The sequence below is a fragment of the Panthera uncia genome (genome assembly GCF_023721935.1).
Source record: "Panthera uncia isolate 11264 chromosome E2 unlocalized genomic scaffold, Puncia_PCG_1.0 HiC_scaffold_19, whole genome shotgun sequence".
Classification (NCBI taxonomy): Eukaryota; Metazoa; Chordata; class Mammalia; order Carnivora; family Felidae; genus Panthera; species Panthera uncia.
This window is the reverse complement of record NW_026057588.1, coordinates 7,130,033-7,151,260: the sequence shown is the minus strand read 5'-3', so window position 1 is coordinate 7,151,260 and position 21,228 is coordinate 7,130,033. Positions and strand designations below refer to the sequence as shown.

Here is a 21,228-nt window from a genome sequence, read left to right as displayed (position 1 = left end):
GCAACCAGCCTAGGCGGGGTTGGGGCAGGGCTAAGAGAGTACAGAACGGGTATGGGGACGCTACGGGAAAGGTGAGACCTGCAGAGTACAAAATTACTGGGCTGGATGGAAGAATAGGACCTGGAACGGGGAGTCTGGGCTCAGAGAACCTGGGAGAGCGGCGTGAGGGTCAGCAGGGCTTTGGAGGGCGCTGCAAGAACTTCCAACTGGTGATGTAAAAGGGACCAAGTCTAGATAACAGCGGACTGCAGACTGCAGAACCAAGGGATGGATGAGGACGGGTGAAGAGAGAGCCTTAAGGGCGGCGGAGGGGAGAAATCTAAGCGCCGGGAAACTGGCTAGGCTGAGGAAATAAGCGGGGCCAATGAGAAATAGAGCGGGGCTAGGTGTCCGAAAAGTCCCGGCGGGAGCGGAGAGTTGGGGCGGGGCTAGTGGAGGGGCGTGTCCTGCCCCGCCCCCTTGGCTGGCCAGACACCGAGCAGCTGGGCGCAGGCGCTGGAGCGGGGGCCTCAGCTTCTGCCCCGGCTGCGGCGGGAGGAGGCGGTGCCTGCGGGAGCGAAGGGGGCGGGTCAGGGGCTGCGGGCTTTCTCCCGCTGCATTATCCCTGGCCCACCGCCTCCCTCTGCAGGTGCGGCGGCTGGTTCGTATCGCCTACCCACCCGCCCCCGCTCCCGTTTTTGTGTCTCTCGATGTCTTTCTATCCCCTTTCTCTGAGTATTTATTTGTCCCCTCGTCTCTGCCCTCGCCCCGCTGAGACTCTGGACCCTCTTTTCTAAGTCTCTACCCTCCCTCCGGGTCTCTGTCCCATTGTTCTCTGAATCTGTTCCCCTCCTTCTGAGTCTTTACTCCCTTCTCCCTAAGGTTCAGTCTCCTCTCCCCCAACTGTGTCTCCGTCCCCCCACCCCCAGTCTCTTTCTCCTGGTCTCTGTAGCTTATTCTCGGGGATTTGCCTCTCTCTCTCTGGGCCTCTGCCCCCTCCCGGTCTCTGTCTCTTCTCTTTGTGTCTCTGTCCTCCACTCCCTCTCTGGGGCGCTGTCCTCCTTGCCCTAGGCCCTTGTCTTCCTCTCCCTGGGTCTCTGTCCCCTCCAGGTCTCTGTCCCTCTTCTTTGTGTCTCTGTCCTCCACTCCCCTCTCCCAGCCTGTACCCCCCACCCCCCGTCTCTATCCATTCATCTGCATCTCTGTCCCCCTTGCTCTTGTTCTCTGACGACCTCTCTGTCAGTATCTTTTTCCTCTCCTCCGTCTCTCTCCCTCCTCTGTAAGTGCCTTTTCTCTTTCTCTCCTTTTTCTCTCTGTCACCCTATGCGGGTCTCTATCCCCACTCCCCGTGCCTCTTTCATCCCCTTATGAGGCTCTCTCTCCACTTCTTTGGGACTTTGTCCCGCTGTCCTTTGGTCTCTGTCCCTCCATCACCCCCTCTAACCCCCATCCTGGCCAGGACCCGAGGCTGCGTCACTGCGGAGAGAGTTGCAGAAGTGGAGCCTGTCCTGCAGACCAAGGAGGTATTTCCTTCACCCCCCCCCCCAGACCTTGGGCGGTACTCAAGCCCCCGATGGGGCCCAGGAAGGCAGAGAAAAGACATCAAAACTTCCTACTCTTCTCTACCCTGAATTCCGGTGTATCCCCAGGCAGAAGCAGTGAATCCTGAGGTGAGGGACTGGGCTTAGGTTGAGGCTTGGGTTGAGTGAGGTTTCTGAGCAAGTCAGGAGTGGGGGTGGTGGCTGGAGGAGGGGTTGGGTAGGCACTAGGGGTGGGAGTAGGGACTAGGGTAAAAATCAGCTATGCTCCCTTATATCCTCTCCCCTCCCCCCAACTCTACTTTTCTCTTCTGCTTTTGACAGCAGCCAGGCACGGGATCCAGTTACCAAATAGCGTTTTTGCAGAGGTCAGAAGGTGTGGGAGAAGGTGGGGGCTGTGGGCGAGGGGGCTGCCATAGGGGACGATATGGGATGAGACTCCAGATTAGAGACCACGGGAGCGGGGCGGAGGCCCTGGGGCAAGGAGTAACAGTATAGTCCAGACTCCATCAGGTCCAGGGAAAACTGAATGCCACCACTCCCTCGTGGCCCTCTCCAGGACCCACCGGGGTATGTGGGGGATTTGTGAGCCTCCAGTCTATACCCATGGGGTAGGGTAGGCGACTGGAGGCATAATGTAGGCTCCGGGTATGGGACACCCAGCCCTGCAAACAGACCAGGGGGAAGCGGACTTGATTTGGGGCGATGGACACCAGGAGGGTGTAGACCAATGTCTGTCCTGGTTTTCAGCCCTTTCCCACCCGTCCTCCTTCCCAATCTATCCTTTTCCTGGTCCTCCAGGCACAAAATTCCTGAAAGCTCCAAACTCCCACCTCTGTCATCCTTGGCGCCCCCCTCATCCCCCCTCCCCCATTCTCCAAGGCCCTGGAATTGGGAAAGGGTCTCCCGCTTCCCGACTTCTAGGATCCCAGCCTCGTTCCTCCACCCCCATTCCCATCAGTTATAAATCCAGGAAAGAGGGTCTCCCGAACAGTAAAGCTGAAAATATGGAGACTCTCCGCCTACGATCCTTGGTCCCCCCAGGCCTTCCAAGAACCTTGGCTCCCAAAGCTCGTTATTAAGGAAGAATTTCTCCGCTGTAATCTTTGAGTCCCCATCTCCCGGGTCTCTCGCCTCCAAAACTGGGATTTGGGTCGTTTTACCGCCCCCGGACCCTGTGCCTTCTCCCCCTCCCCCCGTACTCACCCCAAGTCGAGGCGGGGCGGGGATGGGGGAATCCGGGGCTGGCGTTGGGGGAGGGGTGACCCAGCCCCGGCAGCTCAGGGCAGCAAGAAGCTGCGGAGGGGGGGAATGACATCATCGCCGGAGGAGGGACAGCACAGCTCCCCCCAACCCGGGGGCTTCAAGCCCCGCCTTTATGGCGGACCCAGGGGTCTCGGAATCCCAAGGGGAGAAGGAAGAACAGAGGATGAAGTCTGCGGGAATCATATCCCCTCCCCTTAAAACAAGGGTTGGAAAGCCCTTTACGATTCAGGCAGCACCCCCCACTGCCACCTGTCGCTGCCGTCGCGACCTGTCGCCTCCCACGCATGTTGTGGCTGCGCCCGCCCCCGGCAAGACGAGAACACGGCCTGGAATACAAGGTCCATGAGGCTTCGCGGTGCCGGGCGCCTCTGTCTATAGACAGCGTAGGCGAAGGGCCTCCTGGGATTCGTAGTACAAGACCTCCGCACCGGCGGGAGCCCTGCCCTGGAGAAAAGGAGTGATACCTTTCTCCTTCCTTTCTTCCTCAAGTCAGAGAGCTGGACACTAACTTTTCTCTCCAAAAATCACGCGCTTAAAAAAAAAAGAAAAAAGTGACCCAGGTAGAGTCAATGGTAAGAACGGATTTTTATGGAGTACCTGGGCCTCGACTACCACTCGGTGCGCCTGCGCCTAACCGAGGCGCCAGCCGGAGAACTGCGCCTGCGCGGGCCCACCCCTTGGTGGTTCGGTTTCCCCAAAGCGTGAGCGCGCCAGCCCCACTCGGGCCCCGCTCGTCAGGTTCCCGCGGTCGAAGACGGCTACGTAGGTCCGCAAGAAGACATCGCCGAGAATCCAGAGGGGCCCTGCAGGCGGAGGCAGGTCGAGGGCCTGGAAGCCAGAGAAGCAGAGGCGGAAACCACCCCGAACAATCTGCAAGGCGACAAAATGGGCCACTGGGTGTCAGGCACACCGAACCCGCCTCTTCCCCGGGAGCCACAGCTTTGCCCCGCCCACTACCCCCGGCACCAGAAGTGTTTCTGTGGCCCCTATTCCGTCCCAGTGATGTCTCGTTCCCAGCTCCATCCTCTCAAATCCCATCTTATTGCGTCACTGCCTTGTGACGGCCACCTACCTGGATGACGTAGTCCTGAGCCGTGAGGTTAAACCAGACCCCACCAAGGAGGAAGGAGACGGGGGGCAGCGTGGGGATTGTCTCGCACCGGATGAGGTACTGAGGGAGAGGAGGAACAAGTGGGGCTGAGGGATTCCCGCTCTGCTTAAGATAGGTCTTCACGGTCTTGTGCGGTCAAGTTCTGCTGCCTTCTCTCGCCTCACCCGCTCTTCCCTCGCCCCTAACATAGTTGTTGTCACTTCCTTTAGGCTCCCGTTTGATCAAACCCTCTTTTCCTTCGTCTCCTTGTGGATCAGAAACTACCGGCCCCGAGGCACGTGGAGCCCACAGGGTGCATTTAAGTTGCCTTGCACTGTGTCTAAAATGTTTTAAAAATTAGTTACCAGCCGTACCCCACGGTGGTGCAGGTGGTATCCTTGGAGTCTGCTGCTGTGCAGCCTTAGGCAAGTTACTTAATCTCTCTGTGCCGCGGTGTCCAATTTGAAGGTGTAGTTGATAGTAATACTTCACAGGTATGTTATGTGGATAATAAGTTAGTTTGGAAGAATGCCTGGACTCACAGTAAGTGTCACCACAAACCAGGGGCTTGCTTGCTTGCTTGTTTTTTAAGTGAGCAGCGGGCCAAAGTTTATTATTGAAAATTAGAAAGTTACGAATAATATGGTGGCGCCTGGGTGGCTCAGACGGTTAAACATCTGACTCTCGGGTTCGGCTCAGGTCATGATCTCATGGTTCATGGGTTCGAGGCCTGCATTGGGCTGGTGGCACAGAGCCTGCTTGGGATTCTGTCTCTCCCTCTCTCTGCCCTTCCCCAGCTCGCAAGCACGCGCATTCTCTCTCAAAACAAATAAAGAAACTTAAAAAAAACAAAAAACAAAAACAGTATGAAAACTCTCTTTACAGAGAGGGGACATTTGAAGGTGAATACCTGCGGCTGTAGGCAAGGGACCTTGTTTTATAAGGTTTTGGTCACCCCCTCCTTCCTTTCCCCCTTGTTCCTTCTTTTCAGTTTCTGCCCTTATTGGTTTGAGACCTCTAAATACCTAGTCATTCCTTGTTGATTGGCTCGTTTCCTTTGTTTAAGGGGTGGTCTATGGCCCAAACCAGGAACTTTCAAATAATGTTTTCAGCTTTCTCCAACAAACCAGGAGATCTGGCTTTCCCCACATGGGAATACTTAGCCGGAGCTGAGTGGCTGAGAGCTGCCCTTTTTATTTTTGTTATGTTTATTTTTATTGTTTGAGAGAGAGAGAGAGTGCAAGTGAGTGAGGGTGGAGACAGAGCGAGAGACAGAATCCCACGAGGGACAGAGAGAGAGAGAGACAGGGAGAGAGAGAGAGAGAGAGTGTGAGTCTGGCTCACCCTGAAGCCGGGCTCGAGCTCACCCAGTGCGGACTCGAACTCCTGAACGGTGAGATCATGACCTGAGCTGAAGTCAAAAAGCTTAATCGACGGCCACCCGGGCGTCCTGAGAGCTGCCCTTTTTAGATTGTTAGAACAGTTGTTCTCCACGTTACCTCAAATCCCACCACCCCCAAGTACCCAAGAATACAGTGTTAGGCCACTGTAGCTAACTGCCAGGAAGTCTGTCTTCCTTCAAAACCAAGAGTCATTACCTCGTTGGGAAGATAAGGAATAATGGGAACAAGGTTGATTTCCAGTGTATGATCAGAGCATCAGCGTAGAACCTTATATAGGCTAATGCATTCAACCCTCACAACATACCTAAAACACGAGTATTAGTAACCCTGTTTTAGAAGTTAGGAAACTGAGGCAAAGGAATATTAATGTTTTATTTATGTTAGAGAGAGAGAGAGAGAGAGACAGAGTGTGAGCAGGGGAGGGGCAGAGAGAGAGAGAGGGAGACACAATCTCAAGCAGGCTCCAGGCTCTGAGCTGTCGGCACAGAGCCTGACGTGGGGCTCGCACCCACGCTTAACCAACTGAGCCACCCAGGCGCCCTGAGGCAAAGGAATACTAAGTGGCTTGTCCAAGAGAAAACAGTGGCAGAGCTGGGTTCCAACCCGGACAACCCATGCCCATAACCGCTCCAATCTACCTGGTTCCCTTGGCCCATTATAAGCCCACATCCTAGGCATTTGATAGACCTCGTGGAAATTTCTACCTGGAAGGACCCGCCCCCTGCCCCACCCTGCCCCTCCATGCCCGAAGCTTCCTTTGCACAACCTCAGTGAGCCCCCGCTCTCCAGGCGCCCCTCCCCTGCCTGCCACCGCTCCTGCCCTGTCTCCACTTCTCCACGAGGATGTTCCCCAAGGCTGCCCCTGAGACCTCTTCTCTCTCCCAGAGACGGCTGCCCTCCAAGGCTCTGAGTACCATCTGATGGTAAATATTCCTCAGCTTCCTGTGTACCTCCCCCGGATGTCCCCAGGCTCCCTAGGCTTCTCACTCCCATGCGGTCCTGAATCAACCCGTATCACCATCTCCAGACTCACGCAGCAGATGCCTAGGAAGTGTCCTTGCTTCCGACCACTGCCCCGCAGTCTGTCACTCGTGGTGCCCAGGGCCTTCTGCCTTGGGATACCTCTTAACCACCTAATCCCACCCTCGGGCCCCAAGCGTCCTGCCCAGTGTTTGCCATCAAAGCCCCACCAGACTCTAGGTCCTCACCTCGCCCACCAGCAAGGAGATTCCTCCAATGGCTGTATTCAGGGCCCGGATCTCTTCAGTGGGTCCTGTGATGAGGGATGTGCCCGTGTCCAGGATGGCAGCGCAGCCCTGGGCACAAAGAGTCAGCCCTGTGCCCACCTTCACACTGTGAGGGGGCAAAGGGTAGACGTTGGAGCCAGTGTCCTAGGAATCCAGGCCCTCAGCCCCTCCTCCCTCAATCACAGGAGCCCTGGCCCAGCCCCTCCTCCCCCAGACCCAGGAGTCCAGGGCCCCAGCTTCCTCCTCCCTCAGACCAGGAGTCCAGGCCTCCGGCTCCCTCCTCCCCAGGACAATGGGGATTGGTCTCTGGCCCATTCCTCCCAGACCTGGGAGGCCAGGTCTCTCACCGCCCCATGTGGATCTGCCAGTAGGCGGGGATCGTGACCGGCACGAAGGTGAGGGGTGGGATATAGTGAGCCGGATCGGAGCCCCCCAGGACCAGCTCTCCTCCATCGGCCGCTTCAGGATCCCTGCAGAGGCAAAGTGCCGTCAGTGTCCTGCCGGCCTGGCAGGGTCAAGGAAGGGAGTTCCTGGGGCTCCTGGGTGGCTCAGTCGGTTGAGATTTCTCATGGTTCGTGGGTTCGAGCCCTGTGTCAGGCTCTGTGATGACATTGCGGAGCCTGTTTGGGATTGTCTGTCTCCCTTTTCTCTCTGTCCCTCCCCCGGCTTGCACGCGCATGCACTGTGTTCTCTCACTCTCTCTCAAAAATAAATAAATGAACTTGGGGTGCCTGGGTGGCTCAGTCGGTTAAGCGTCCGACTTCAGTCAGGTCATGATCTCAAAGTTCGTGGGTTCAAGCCCCACATCAGGCTCTGTGCTGACAGCTCAGAGCCTGGAGCCTGCTTCGGGTTCTGTGTCTCCCTCTCTCTCTGCCCCCCCCCCCCCCCCGCCGCTAACACTGTCTCTCTCTGTCTCTCAAAAATGAATAAACATTAAAAAAAAAACAAACACCTTTTTTAATAAATAAACTTAAAAAAAAGGCAGGGAATTCTTGCCAATGGGAGGTCACCAGTTCTGGGTGGAGTAGTGGGATGTAGGCAGGGTCTAGATGTTGGGACTGGAAGCAAAGCAAAAAAAGGAAAAGGAAATGGGACTTTTCTTGGTGAAGGTCTTTTAGGGTCCTGGGGGGCTTCTGAAGTGGGGACAGGACTTCTTTTTTTATTTTTATTTTTAAATTTTTAAATTAATTAATTATTATTATTTTTTTTTTTTTTTGTGAGAGAGAGAGAGAGAGAGAGAGAAGTGGGGCTCACCCGGAGTGGGCTCCTGTTTTTTTTACCTGAAGTGGGGCTTGAGCTCATCAGATACGTGGCTCGAACTCACGAACCATGAGATCATGACCTGAGCCAAAGTCAGATACTTAAGGACTGAACCACGCAGCAGCCCCCAGAGCTTCTTGATTTGACTGTAGAAGGTAGAACTTCTGGGGTGGAATTTGTTACTTACTGGCAGAGAGCGCATACGCGTGCGGGTGAGCAGGGGAGGGGCAGAGAGGGAGGGAGAGGGAATCTTAAGCAGGCACCACAGCCAGCGGAAGAGCTCGACCTGAGCTGAAATCGAGAATTGGACTGTTCACCAACTGAGCCACTGGGGTGGAGTGTACATGGAGCCCCGGGGTTTGCGAATTGGCTCTGGCAGGTGTCACTTGGGCAGAAGCGGGGTGGCTTCCTGGGCACATGGTGAGACTTTCTAAATTGTAGGTCTCATGGGTCAGAGGTGGCAGGCTTCCTGATTTGGCTGAGAAGGGCGGGGATTCCTGGAGGTGTGGAAGGAGAGGACCCCTCCGGAGGTAAGTGGAGCTTCCCGAGTGGGTGGGACCTGCTCAGGCGTGGGATTTTATGACTGTGGGGGATGGACCTCCAGAGGGAAGGTGGGGCCTTCCTGGACGGTGGGTGGGGCTTTCTGAGCGTAAAGTTGAGCTTCCTAAAAGATAGGTGGGACTTCTTCGATTACAATGGGTAGCTTCGGACTTCTGGAATGTACTCTCAAATGGAATTTGGGCTTTGTGTGCGGGGAAGAGGGAGTTCCTAAGTTGAGTAGGTAAGGCACGGAGTTTCCTGGTTTGGGTTTGAAACATGAAGCATTTAAAGTGACAGTGAGTGCTTGTAGTAGGTCTTTTTTTTTTTTTTTAATTTTTTTAATTTTTTTTAACGTTTATTTATTTTTGAGACAGAGAGAGACAGAGCATGAACAGGGGAGGGGCAGAGAGAGAGGGAGACACAGAATCGGAAACAGGCTCCAGGCTCTGAGCTGTCGGCACAGAGCCGGATGCGGGGCTCGAACTCACATACCGCGAGATCATGACCTGAGCCGAAGTCGGACGCCCAACCGACCGAGCCACCCAGGCGCCCCTGTAGTAGGTCTTAAGGTTGCTCGGTGAGTGGGACTTTTTGAGCACGTGTTATTTACGTTGGGTAGGTGACTTCCTGAGTGGAAGATGAGACTTCCTTTATTGGACATGGGACTTCTGAAAGCAGACAGAACATCTTTCTTGGGGCTAGGACTCATAGGAAGGTAGACCCTCGCCCATTACCTGTTGAGGTAGAAGGAGAAGACAGGCTTATCCAGTAGCCCCTGGTCCACCAGTACATCCAGTGGGGGTCGGACCCCTCCCACGGCCAGAACGGGGAAAGCAAGGCCCAGTATCCCATCGAAGCGGGCAAAAGTGAACACCAGGCTGGGCTCCCACAGAGCCTCTCCAAAAATCACTGATGCATTCATAATTCCTCCAATCTACGGATAGATTCAAATGGGGCAGGTTACTTCTTGAAGGACATAACCTACATAACCCTGAAATGTTCCAAACCAAGGCATGAATCCCATATGGACACCCCTGAAAACAGCCCCCAACCGTCTAGGAAAGACTGCTTCCCCACTTAGGAAGCCCACCCCTTTAACCAGGAAACCCCGCCCCTTTCATCCATTTCCCCAGGAAGCCCCGCCTCCTAAGCCCCCTCCCTAAGCCAGATCCTCTCAGACGGTGGGGTTCTCCCAGCCTCAAGTCTTCCTGGGGTCCATGGTCACGCACAGTCAGCTTGTCCTCACTCAGGATGCCAGCTAGCCTCCCAGCTGCATACTGAATGGCAAACTTGGTCCCATTGGGTTGGAAGGAGCTGGAGGCCTTGGGGTTGAAACGGTGGTGGAGCCCTAGGTCAGAAGATCAGGGAGGTGTCACTGGAGGAAGGGAGTCTCCCCAGTGGCCTCCTGCCTCTGTGAACTTGTGACCCGTGAGGGCATGTCAGAAGAGAACAGCACCTTCAAAATCCTCGGGAAGCCAAGACCCAGGCCCCACTTCTCCCATCACCCCTGTTCAGTCTCATTCTCCCCCATGAAAGCTCACAGCAGGGCAGGCTGAAGAAGTGGCATCTTATGGACGGGACCCAGAGATTGGAGGAGCCAGTGTCAAAAACGACAGAGAAGTTTTGTGGGGGCGTTCCCAGCCCAATTTCCCCGTAATACTGGACCTGAGGGTGAAACGGAGAGAGGGTGAATGAAGGGTTTGACTTCTTAAGTGGGGAGGAGGGTGAGGACTCTCTGGGGCTGTGACTCACATTCATGTAGTTAGAGAGAGGTACGAAGGTGGGCTTGTCTCCAGGGGAGGGGGCCCCCAAAGCGGGGGTCGCTGCTGGCTTCCCCCATCCCCTCAGTGGGTTCAGAGTCCTGTGTCCAGTGTGCACTCGGCGGAGAGGGATCCTGTGGGGGAGGATGCTGACACTTGGGAAACTACTCTTCCTGGAGACCCTCCATAAAGGAATCTCCCAAATAGGGTGGAACGACAAAGCAAATGTCTCAATGGTCCTACAACAGCAGCCATTGTCAGAAACCCTGCAATAACAACCTTCCAGGAAACCCAACGGAACACCTATCAAACCATGATGACAAATCTCCCCCAAAGACTCTGCAAGAGCGAACCAGCCCACCCCAAACAGACTTTCCCCAAAGTCTTTCAATAAGGGCCATTTCAAAGAACATAACATAAGCCATCCTCGGGAACTCGATGCTCACAAAGGCTTTCAAAGACCCCAACGTGAAACTAGACTTGGCAAAAACGCTTGCATGCTTCACTTCATGATGTTGGAGACTATTTTCTTCACTGTTGGTGTGGGAGAGACTGTAAGCACCAAATCCCAGTTTCACTCTTTACGCTAAAATACATGCCTTGGGGCACCTGGGTGGCTCAGTCGGTTAAGTGTCCGACTTGGGCTCGGATCATGATCTCGCGGTTCATGAGTTCGAGCCCCAGCGTCCGGCTCTGTGCTGACAGCTCGGAGCCCGGAGCCTGCTTCGGATTCTGTGTCTCCCTCTCTCGCTGCTCCTCCCCCTCTCGTACTCTGTCTCTGTCTCTCTCAAAAATAAATGAACATTAAAAAGATAATACTAAAATACGTTCCAGATAATCAAAGATCTAATGTGAAATGTAATATAAGAGCACTAGAGAGAAGTAAAATGTTTACATAACTCTGGGAAGAGTAAGATTTTTCAAATCATGATACCAAGACCAGAAATCATTGGGGAGAGGATCGATGAATGTAACTCTAAAATTTTAAACCTTTGTACTCCCTTTGCCAACACACAAAGCTGTTTAAAAAGTTTTTTAAAAATCTAAGGGAAATAATTACAAGTTGTATGTCAAAGAATTAATATATCTAATATGCAAAGAGCTTTTACAAGCAAATAAGAATAAGATAAACAACCCGGTGTTGGAAGACAATTCCCTCATGGTTCTCTCTCATTTCTGCAGACAGACTGACTGCCTTTGTCAAGGATTTCATTTAGTGAACAGCCTTGGGGGAGAAACAGTGTCTCCCTCTGGGCCAAAGAGCACGCAGGTTTATGATCCATTGTAAAAGGTCCAGGTTCCCTAAACTTGGGGTTCCTCTCCTGTAATGCACCCCACTGCATGTGCAGATCTCAGCCAGCTCTCTTCATCTCGCCCTGTGGGAACTGGGGCTCAGAGAACTGATACTCTGGCTACTACTGTTGCCAAGAGTAATAACCTGTCCTTGTCTCTGACCTGGGGGTCTTGTGTCTTCTACAAGCAGCCACAAAACTGTGGCAAGCTAACATTACAGTTCTTGACATTTGCCAGGATAATAAGCAAAGGACATAAACAGGTAATTTGCAGAAGTACAAACAGCTTCTAAACAAATAACATCTTTTTATGTTAGATGTCCAACCCCAATAGTTGTCAAAAGAATACAAATGATGAGAGTCAGAAAACTTTTTTCGCCCTGTAGATTGGCAAAGACCTAAGAATACTCACCGTTGACTAGGGGCTATCGATTGATACCAACTTTCTGGAGGATGATTTGCCAGATGTGTATCATTGGGCTTAAAACTGTACACACCTTTTTTGGGGGGGAGGGGCAGAGAGAGAGAGAGAGAGAGATGGGGACAAAGGACTCAAAGCAAGCTCCATGATGACAGCAGCTGACAGCAGTGAGCCCGAGGTGGGGCTCAAACTCAGGAACTGAGAGATCACAACAGGAGAGGAAGTCAGACGTCCAACCCACTGAGCCCTTACACGCCTTTTAACCCAACTTCATTTCAGCTCAATGAGTTTCATCCACAGGAGATCACTGGACAGGTGCACAAAGCTGTGTCTGTGAGGATGTGTCTAATTTTGAAGACGGGACTGGCTAGCTAGGACTTGGCTCTGCAGAATGGAATTCACCCAACCGCTAAAAAGGAGGAGGTAGCTCTCTGTGCCAGTGATTCTCAAATTTTAAGTTTTTTGGTAAAGATTTTGCCTGCCACCTGCCTCTGTTGCAACTGCTCGGCTCCGTCTGTATAGCACAAAATCAGCCCTAGACAACGTGGCTGGGTTTTGTTAAACTTCGTTCGCAAAAAAACAGGCGGCAGGTTGAATTTGGCCCTAGGTTGAGAGTTTGCCAGCCCCTGCCCCAGAGCTGAGATTCAGAACTTGTAGTTTCTAATGAATTAGGTCTGAGATGGAGCCTGAGGGTTTGCATTTCTAACAAGTTCCTGGGTCCTGCGGATGCTGTTGGCCCTGAAACAACTCTGAAGAGAATCACTGCCCTTTGTGCTGGCTGGGGAAATGGCCGTGATCTATTAGGTTCAAGAAGCAGGTTAGCAAACATCACATGCAGGGATATTCACATACCTGCCTAAAATCACTCCTTGGAGCCCTGCCCCCTCACTCACTTCTTTGCCACCCCCCACCCACCCCCGCCATGACTCAATCTTTGAGAGGCTCAAGAACGTTAAGTGGGGGAAATGTTTCCTGGAAGAGGACCCCTCCCTGCCCCCCCGCCCCGGTTCCAGGGGATGGGAGAAGAGAGGAGAAGTAAGAGATTGGGGTGGGAGGCACCAGAGGCTAGGTGAGTGAGGGATCCCTGGGGTCCCCCAAACTGGGCTTCTTGAGACCTAAACAGTCTGGGAGATGTGAAGCTGGGGGAGTCACAGTTCTGAGTCTCCAAGATCTGTTGGGTTGGGGGTCAGGGGAGTTGCATGTCTGGAGACCCCAGTACCAGATCATCAGAGCTCAGGGTGGGATCTCCCAAAAACTTGTCTGGAGAGGGGAGGGAAGGAGGAGTCCCCAGTTGAGGGTCTCAGGATTGGAGGACCTTGGACCGAAAGGGCTGTCTGTCCTCTTAGGACACATCAGGGTAGAAGCCCCCCACCCTGGGCGAGGGGAGGGCGGCGAGAGCCCAATTTGGAGGTCTGGGAACCCAAGAGATAGAAGTCACGGGTCCTGGGGTGCCAGCTTTGGGAGTCACTGAACTTGGGGGCCCCCGTCTTGAAGGGCAAAAGGGGGAGAGTCCATCCCAGGTTCGGGGTAGGGGGTCCCCAGTACCGGATCAGCGAGGCGCTGGCAGGCTCCACAGTCAGCAGCAGCAGCAACCACAGCAGAAGCGTCGGTAGCGGAGACATCTCTGGGGACCCGAGTGTTGACCCATCCGTTTTCTTTCCTCAGAGACTCCGCCCTGTTCACCGCCCACCTCCGGGTTTCTGAGGTGACCGGGACGTGAAATCTCTCTGTGGGTGAGGGGGGACAGGAGCGGGAAGCGGGTGGTGTATTTTGAGGGACGTGTGGAGTATTGTTGTAGGGACACCAGAAATGTCAACTTGTGTCACTGGTCGCCTCACTCCCGACTTCAGTGAGGGGACAGGGACGGTCTCCCGCGGCCCCCACCCCACTTCTAATCCTGTAGCTGCTGTTGATTTTGTTTACCACTTTCACTTCACTTTTCCGAGACTCACTAACCACAAGGTTTCCTTGGGCAAGTGCAGGGATGGGCGGATGTTGCGAAGGATCTGGGGGAAGGGAGAGAGGGTCAGACTAGAGGAGCTCCTTCCCCTGGTAACTGGGCAAAGAGCCTAAAAATATTTGACAATGTCTCTCTGGGTCTCATTGTGCCCCTTGTTTCATTGACTAAGTTTCTCAAATATTAAATGGGCATCCGAACGTCTAGTTAAAATGCAGATTCCTGGGCACCACGCTCAGAGATTCTGGTTCCCAAGGCCTGAGATAGAGCCCAAGAATCTGCATTCTTTTTTTTTCCTTTTTTTTAATATATGAAATTTATTGTCAAATTAGTTTCCATCCAACACCCAGTGCTCATCCCAAGAATCTGCATTCTTAAACAAACGCACTGATCATGGAGCTGCAAACATTTCTGAGAAACTATTTGAGGTCTTTGGTTTTCTAGCTTAGATTTACATGTCAATAATCAGCTTGTCATTTTTTTATTTTAAAATTTTTTTAAAGTTGGGCACCTGGGTGGCTCAGTCGGTTAAGCGTCCGACTTCGGTTCAGGTCATGACCTTGCAGTCCGTGAGTTCGAGCCCCGCGTTGGGCTCTGTGCTGACAGCTCAGAGCCTGGAGCCTGCTTCACATTCTGTGTCTCCCTCTCTCTCTGTCCCTCCTCTGCTCAAAAATAAATAAACATTTATTTATTTAATAAATAATGTATTATTTATTGTCTCAATAATAAATAAACATTAAAAAATTAATGTTCTCTCAAAAATAAACATTAAAAAAATTAACAAAAATTTTTTTTAAGTTTGTTTGTTTATTTTTGAGACAGAGAGAGAGTGCACATGCGAGCGGACGAGGGGCATAGAAAGAGGGAGAGAAAGAACCCCAAGCAAGCTCCGCATCATCAGCTCAGAGCCCAGTGCTGGGCTCGAACTCACGAACCTGTGAGATCATGACCTGAGCTGAAACGAAAAGTCTGACACTCAACCCACTGAGCCACCCAGGTGCCCCTGCCCTTTTCTAATATTAAAACAATGCTACAGTAATCTTCTGCATATGTATTTTTCTGTGTACTCATTCCATAATATCTCCATGACAATTTCTTTTTCTTAATATTTTTAACTTACATTTTTTAAAGTTCATTCATTTATTTTGAGAGAGAGAAGGAAGCAGAGAGGGAGAGAACCTCAAGCCCGACGGAGGGCTCGAACTCACCACTGCACCGAATGAGACACCCTGGAGCCCCTCTGCATGACAATTTCCAGGTTTCTTTAAAAAAAAATTTTTTTTAATGTTTTATTTAGAGAACGAGTGGGGGAGGGCCAGAGAGAGAGGGAGACACAGAATCCAAAGCAGGCTCCAGGCTCCCAGCTGTCAGCACAGAGCCCGACGCGGGGCTCGAACTCCTGAACCGCGAGATCATGACCTGAGCTGAAGTCGGGCCCTCAACTGACTGAGCCCCCCAGGCGCCCCGACGATTTCTCGTTTTTAAAAATAATCTTTACATGCAACATGGGGAAACTCATGTCCCCAAGATCAAGAGTCACACGTTGTCCCTGCATTACGATTCCTCCAACCATAATTACTCCAGCCATGAACAGATGTAAGTTGTAGATCTGAATATATGTTGCTTAGTTACTCCCCAGAGAACTTGTGATGATGTAGGCTTCCAACTGCAGGGGCGATAATAACCCCAATGTCCCCACAGCCTCACCAAAGCTACATGTAATCGATAAAAAAAAAAAAAAAAAAACTCTTCCATTGTCTTGAAACATCCTGTCTCCTGGGGCGTCTGGGTGGCTCAGTCTGTTGAGCTTCCATCCAGCTTCAACTCAGGTCTTGGTCTGTGAGTTCAAGCCCCCCACCCCCACCCCCGTCGGTCTCCATGCTGACACATCAGAGCCTGGAGCCTGCTTTGGATTCTGGGTCTCCCTCTCTCTCTGCCCCTCCCTTGCTCATACTCTCACTCTCTCTCCCTCTCTCTCTGTGTCTCTCTCTCAGAAATAAACATTTAAAAAAAATAAAAAATAAATAAAACCGCCTTATTCACGATAGCCCTAAACTGGAAACAACCAGTATGTTCGTGAGCTTGAGAATAGACATACTGTGGAAGGTATCCATTCAGTGGCTCACTACTCAGCAATAAAAAGGAATGAACTGATAAGTCATGCAATGATACGGGTCATTTTTTTAAATAAACTTTGTGTCTTTATTTTTTTTTAGTAATCTCCACGCCCAACGTGGGGCTCAAACTTACAACCCAGAGATCAAGAGTCACGTGCTCTTCTGACTGAGCCAGCCAGGCGCCCCCAGGACATGGGTAATTCTCAGAGACCTAATGATAAGTGAAAGAACAAAGAGTGCCTAGTATGGACTGAATGTCTGTGTCCTCCTTCCAATTCAATGTTGAAAACGAACCCCCAGTGTAAAAAAAGTATTTAGAGGTGGGGGTTTGGGGAGGTGATTCAATCAGGAAGGTGGAGCCCTCCTGAATGGGATTCATACCCTTTTAAAATTGACCACAGAGAGCTCCTCCGCCCCTCCACCCCTTGTGTGGACACAGTGAAAAGGCTATTAACCAGGAAGCAGACCCGATCTGTCAGTGCCTTGATCCGTGGGCTTCCCAGCCTCCAGAACCATGAGAAATAAATATCTATGATTATTAGCTACCCCATCTACAGTATTTTGAGACCAAACAGGCCAAAACACGCGATTCCATTCATATTATGTTCAAGAACAGGCAAAACCAACCTCAACTTAGAAGTTGGAATAGTGGTGATCCTTTGCCAAGGGTATTGACTGGCAGGGGGCACGTGGGAGCCTTGAGGGATGCTAGAGATGTTCTCTACCTCAATCTGAGTGGGCGTTCCATGGGTGAATACATCAGTAAAAATTCATCAAGCTGTACGTTTAAGATTTTGTATTTCACCTTGGGTAGGTTTACTTTATAAGTTTTTAAAAGTTTATTTATTTATTCTGAGAGAGAGAACAAACTGGGGAGGGACAGAGAGAGAAGGGGACAGAGGATCCGAAGTGGGCTCTGTGCTGATAGCAGAAAGCCCAAAGTGGGGCTCGAACTCATGAGCTGTGAAATCATGCCCTTAGCCGAAGTCAGACACTTAACTGACTGAGCCACTCAGGCGCCCCTAGGTAGGTTTACTTTAGGGAAGTTTTACCTCAGAAGAAAATTTAAAAAGAAATATAGAAACGCACTCCAGAAAAACAGGGCAATGCTTACAGTATCATAACACTGTAAATGCTATCCTCATTTGCAAGGACTGGAAAGACACAGAGAAAAGCAGACTCGGGAGCGTGTACTAGTTAGCTAATGCTGTGTAACAAGTCACCCCCGGACTAAATGGTTTAAAACAGAAATACACATTTATTATTTTTCATGGTGTCTGGGTTAGAAGTTTGAAAGCAGCTTGGCCATGCGGTTCTGGATCATGGGGTTGCGGACAGATGTCAGCTGAGGTGGCCATCGTGCAAAGCCTTCACTAAAGCTAAAGAATCTGCTTTCAAGATGGTTGGGGCCCCCAACTCTTGAACTTGGGTTTCTGTTAGAGAGCTGTAGCAAGAAAGTCCCGTAGGTGGAGCCTAGAGGAAAGGGATCTTCAAGGATGGAGCTATGAAGTGGGAGAGGTGGGGAGCTTGGGCAGAGGAGTGAGCCCAGCACACGCAGGATTCAGGAAGTATACTCAACAGCACCGTGAGGACGTGCTGGCGTTTGGTGAAGGGGAATCCTTGAAGGTCAACGGCTCAAGGGTTGCACAAACAGTGATGCAAGAGAGAGGAGGAAACATTGCAAGAGGGAAAGTTTTGAGTACGGAAAGGAGAAAGGATCCGGTGCCTAAGTGGGGGGGGGGTGGGGGAGGCCTCTTAACATGCTGTCCCAACACGGTCCTGGGCAGGGCAGCAGTTCATGTGTACCTCTGCAAGTGAGCTCGTGGTGTCCCTGGGGTAAACGCACGGAAGTCTTCTTCTGGTGGCTTCTATTTTTTTCTGCCAAAGAAGAAGTGAGAATGAAGAGGGGGAGGGGTGCTGGAGATTTTGAGAGAGAAGGTGAGAACACGCTTTCTTAGAGATTAGAGAAGGGAACTGCAGAGGCCCTGCAGATTGGTTCTGGATGTCCACTGGAGGCTTGCCCTCACACAGCTGAAGTGTGTCCACTCACAAGCTCAGCTGGGGGGAGCAGGCACAGGAAAGGCAAGGGCCATTTTTAACCAGCGTTGGGGTTTTGCCAGGCAAGTAGGACGGAGGGAGAAAGAGCAAGGAAGTTAAGGTAATGTGTACAAGGACCTGACTGCGCTGGGCCACAGAATCCAAGGAAGGAAGAGAGGACGTGAGAGGAAGTGAGGCAAAGAGAAGAGAAGATCAAAGGATCAGGGGGTACCAATGGCATCCCAGAATTGAAAGGCACTTTATGACTTGGCCCCTCTCTGACATCTTCTCTCCTCTATCCCCCTTGATCGTTCAGCCTAGCCACATTGGCCTCCTTGTTGTTTCTCAGAGAAACCCAGACATGCTCCTGCCTCAGGGCCTTTGCACAGGCTGTTCCACGCAAGTGTCTTGCCTCCAAAAAACCCTAATCAGCCTCTCTCCTTTAAATATTTTCTTGACTATCACCTTCTTAGTGAAGTCTTCCCTGACCACCCAATTCAATATGGCAACCATCCCCTCCCCAAATCTCCAATCTCCTTTACCCTGACCTATTTTTTCCCATGGCACTCAACCTCTTTGAACATTTAATTAACTCTAAGATGTCATCAGGTGTAAGTCACGTGCATCTTAGAATCAGTGATACTGCCTGTTTCCCCATTATAATCTTATCTCTACGAGGGCAGGGATCTTGGTTTATTTCATTCGCCACCACGTCCCCAGCACCTAGGACAGTGCCTGGTATCTAGCAAATGCTCAGCAGATATTTTCAACAACCTACTTTGAGCACAATTGCTTTAGGGAATTTCCCTGACCCAGAAGACAGAGCATCAGTTTCTCTACGATAAATCTTACCACATCTCCCCCTCATCTATTTTAGCAGCTGGAATATTCCATCTCGATCCCTCAGAATCCCCTCACCCAGATGTCCTGTCCCAATTCTTGCTTGCCCCCGGGTTAAGGGATTTCTGAAAGATCCTGCTGCAAAGTCCCAAATGGCCACACGGCGGTGCTGTGGGCCTGTTTTCCCAGCCAAGATCACCTCGGTTCGCTCCCGCCCCTCCCCGCCCCCCCCCCCCCCCCCCCCCCCCAACCTTCCCCCCTTCCTTCCTTTTTTTTTTTTTTTTTTTTTTAAGCATCCTAGCGCCTGATTTATTCACTCTATAAACCACACGCCCGAAACCTGGAAATGTAAAGCCTTGTGATTATCCTCTATTTGGTATGGGGGAAAACATTTCTGATCAGCCTCTTTTACGTGAATTCCGATAATACAGTTTCATTTGTTTTTTTCACATCAATTTCAACGTACATTTTCTGAAAGTCTTAAAAACTTAGCATACGTGGTATAAAAATGGTTGACTCTACACACGACATTTTTACGCTAACAACAATATTTAATGAGCGGTTTTTGGTAATTATGAAGAACCAGTCTCTTCGTTCAACTGAATTTGCTGCAATCCAATAGGCTTTTTAAGAAATGTTTTTAAGTAAGCTCTACACCCAACGTGGGGCTCAAACTCACAACCCTGAGATCCAGTTGTGTACTTTTCCAGCTGAGCCAGCCAGGTGCCCCTGCCCCCAACAAGTATTTGGTTAAGCACCTTCCCCAAGGAAGCAACCAAAAAAATATGTATATCTGTATCATCTATATCTATACCTATATTTATCTAAATATCTATCTAAATATATATATGTATAGTTTTTTCTTGCACCCTGTCCCCCCACCTCACTTAGCTCCAGCCACCCTGATGTACTTGCTGATGTACCATGATTTTTTTTTTTTGAATATGCCGAAATTATTCCTACCTTGTCTTATTGATAACTTTATTAAGACTTGGCCACAATTTTGGAAAAAATTGTATCACCCACGGCAATGTTGCCTGAGGCATTTGAGCTGATGATCCAGCCCTACTCTGTTAGACTGCTCTGTTGCTTTTAAATTTTCAATAATTCTGTCTTTTGAAGTAAGATCTGACTGCCATATTGTGTCTCTTGTGCACCTATGTTGAAGTAGGTATCGCTTTATTACAAATTAGCTTTCAGGAGTGCCTGGGTGGCTTAGTCTGTTGGGCGTCCAACTACAGCTCAGGTCATGATCTTGCGGTCTGTGAGTTCGAGCCCCGCATCAGACTCTGTGCTGACAGCTCAGAGCCTGGAGCCTGCTTCAGATTCTGTGTCTCCCTCTCTCTCTGCCCCTTCCCTGCTTGCTTTCTGTCTCTCTCTCTCAAAAATAATAAACATTAAAAAAAATTTTTTTAAACAAATTAGCTTCCATTTATACATCTTTTGTGTTGCAGTTGGTGAGGTAAATGATATTTCGTTGCTGGGGACACAGTTCAGCTACATTGTTTTTGGATTTCATTTCAGAATAGTAAAAGAATTACACATTACAAATTACCTGTGATAAAAAGAAATAGAACTAGCCATCAGGGAAGTACAAATTAAAACCACAGTGAAGGGGCATCTGGTTGGCTCAGTTGGTTAAGTGTCCAACTTCGGCTCAGGCCATGGTCTCGTTGTGAGTTCAAGCCCTGCATCAGGCTCTGCTAGGGATTCTCTCTCTCTCTCTCTCTCTCTCCCCCTCCCCCCTCACTCTTTCTCTCTCTCTCAAAATAAACTTAAAAAAAGAAAGAAAAAACATAGTTCTGGCATACTAGGATCCTTGTTTGAACCTGGCCCGGTTCATGCTTTTTACCTGATTTAATCATAATGACAATCCAATGAACTCTTGTTGGTCTCAGTTTAAAATTCTTTTAATGCTTATTTATTTTTGAGAGAAAGAGCAAGAACGGGGTAGGGGCAGAGAGAGAGGGAGACACAGAATCTGACCCAGGCTCCTGGCTCTGAGCTGTCAGCACAGAGCTAGACCCGGGGCTCCAACTCACCAACCATGAGATCATGACCTGAGCCAAAGTTGGGCGCTTAACCAAATGAGCCACTCAGGTGCCCCTAGTTGGTCCCAGTTTAGAAGAGGAAACTGAGCAATGGGGAGGGTAAATAGCTCGGCTCAACATCACACAGCCAGGAAGTGAGAGACAATAAATAGTTCAGCCCTTTCCCTGGAACCCCATGTCCATGTTATCACACCTTTTATTGGCAACATACTCAAATTCCACAGCTTCAAGATCATGTGGGAATGGACAAAACAAACTGTAAAAGAGCATGGTTCATACATTCCAGTTTCCTGAAAATGGATGTATGATCAATATAGATCAGATTATCGAGGGAAGACTTTGGAACGATTCCTTCTACCTATTCAATTACTGTGAGTTTTCTTTAAAAGCTGTTATTTTTCTCTTCTTGGTATGAGAAGGCTATGCCTTT

The 21,228-nt window shown here is 50.6% G+C and overlaps 1 protein-coding gene and 1 long non-coding RNA gene across 3 annotated transcripts; one reads left to right on the top strand and one right to left on the bottom strand.

Moving 5' to 3' along the window:
• Nucleotides 1-3,349: 3,349 nt before the first annotated feature.
• On the bottom strand, nucleotides 3,350-13,449 carry NAPSA (napsin A aspartic peptidase). Its single transcript, XM_049621982.1, has 9 exons — nucleotides 13,342-13,449; nucleotides 10,076-10,217; nucleotides 9,865-9,988; nucleotides 9,553-9,671; nucleotides 9,058-9,257; nucleotides 6,871-6,993; nucleotides 6,485-6,629; nucleotides 3,856-3,954; nucleotides 3,350-3,653 (listed from the first exon to the last, which is right to left on the bottom strand). Exons 1-9 carry the CDS (start codon nucleotides 13,416-13,418, stop codon nucleotides 3,414-3,416), a joined length of 1,269 nt encoding a protein of 422 aa, XP_049477939.1. The 5' UTR covers nucleotides 13,419-13,449; the 3' UTR covers nucleotides 3,350-3,413.
• On the top strand, nucleotides 3,951-18,954 carry LOC125915923 (uncharacterized). 2 transcript variants are annotated; one of them, XR_007455796.1, is made up of 3 exons: nucleotides 3,951-6,199; nucleotides 8,225-8,313; nucleotides 15,970-18,954. It is a non-coding gene; the product is annotated as an uncharacterized LOC125915923 (long non-coding RNA). The 2 variants fall into 2 exon arrangements; XR_007455795.1 differs by lacking the exon at nucleotides 15,970-18,954 and adding an exon at nucleotides 10,291-11,091.
• Nucleotides 18,955-21,228: the final 2,274 nt, after the last annotated feature.

Excerpts from the sequence above, each read along its gene's own strand:
- NAPSA (XM_049621982.1), bottom strand. The coding sequence starts at position 13,418 with ATGTCTCCGCTACCGACGCTTCTGCTGTGGTTGCTGCTGCTGCTGACT. Across the intron at positions 9,989-10,075 it reads CTCTCTCTAACTACATGAAT|GTCCAGTATTACGGGGAAAT; the intron begins GTGAGTCACAGC and ends TTTCACCCTCAG. Across the intron at positions 6,630-6,870 it reads TGGCAGATCCACATGGGGCG|TGTGAAGGTGGGCACAGGGC; the intron begins GTGAGAGACCTG and ends GCCCCCTCACAG.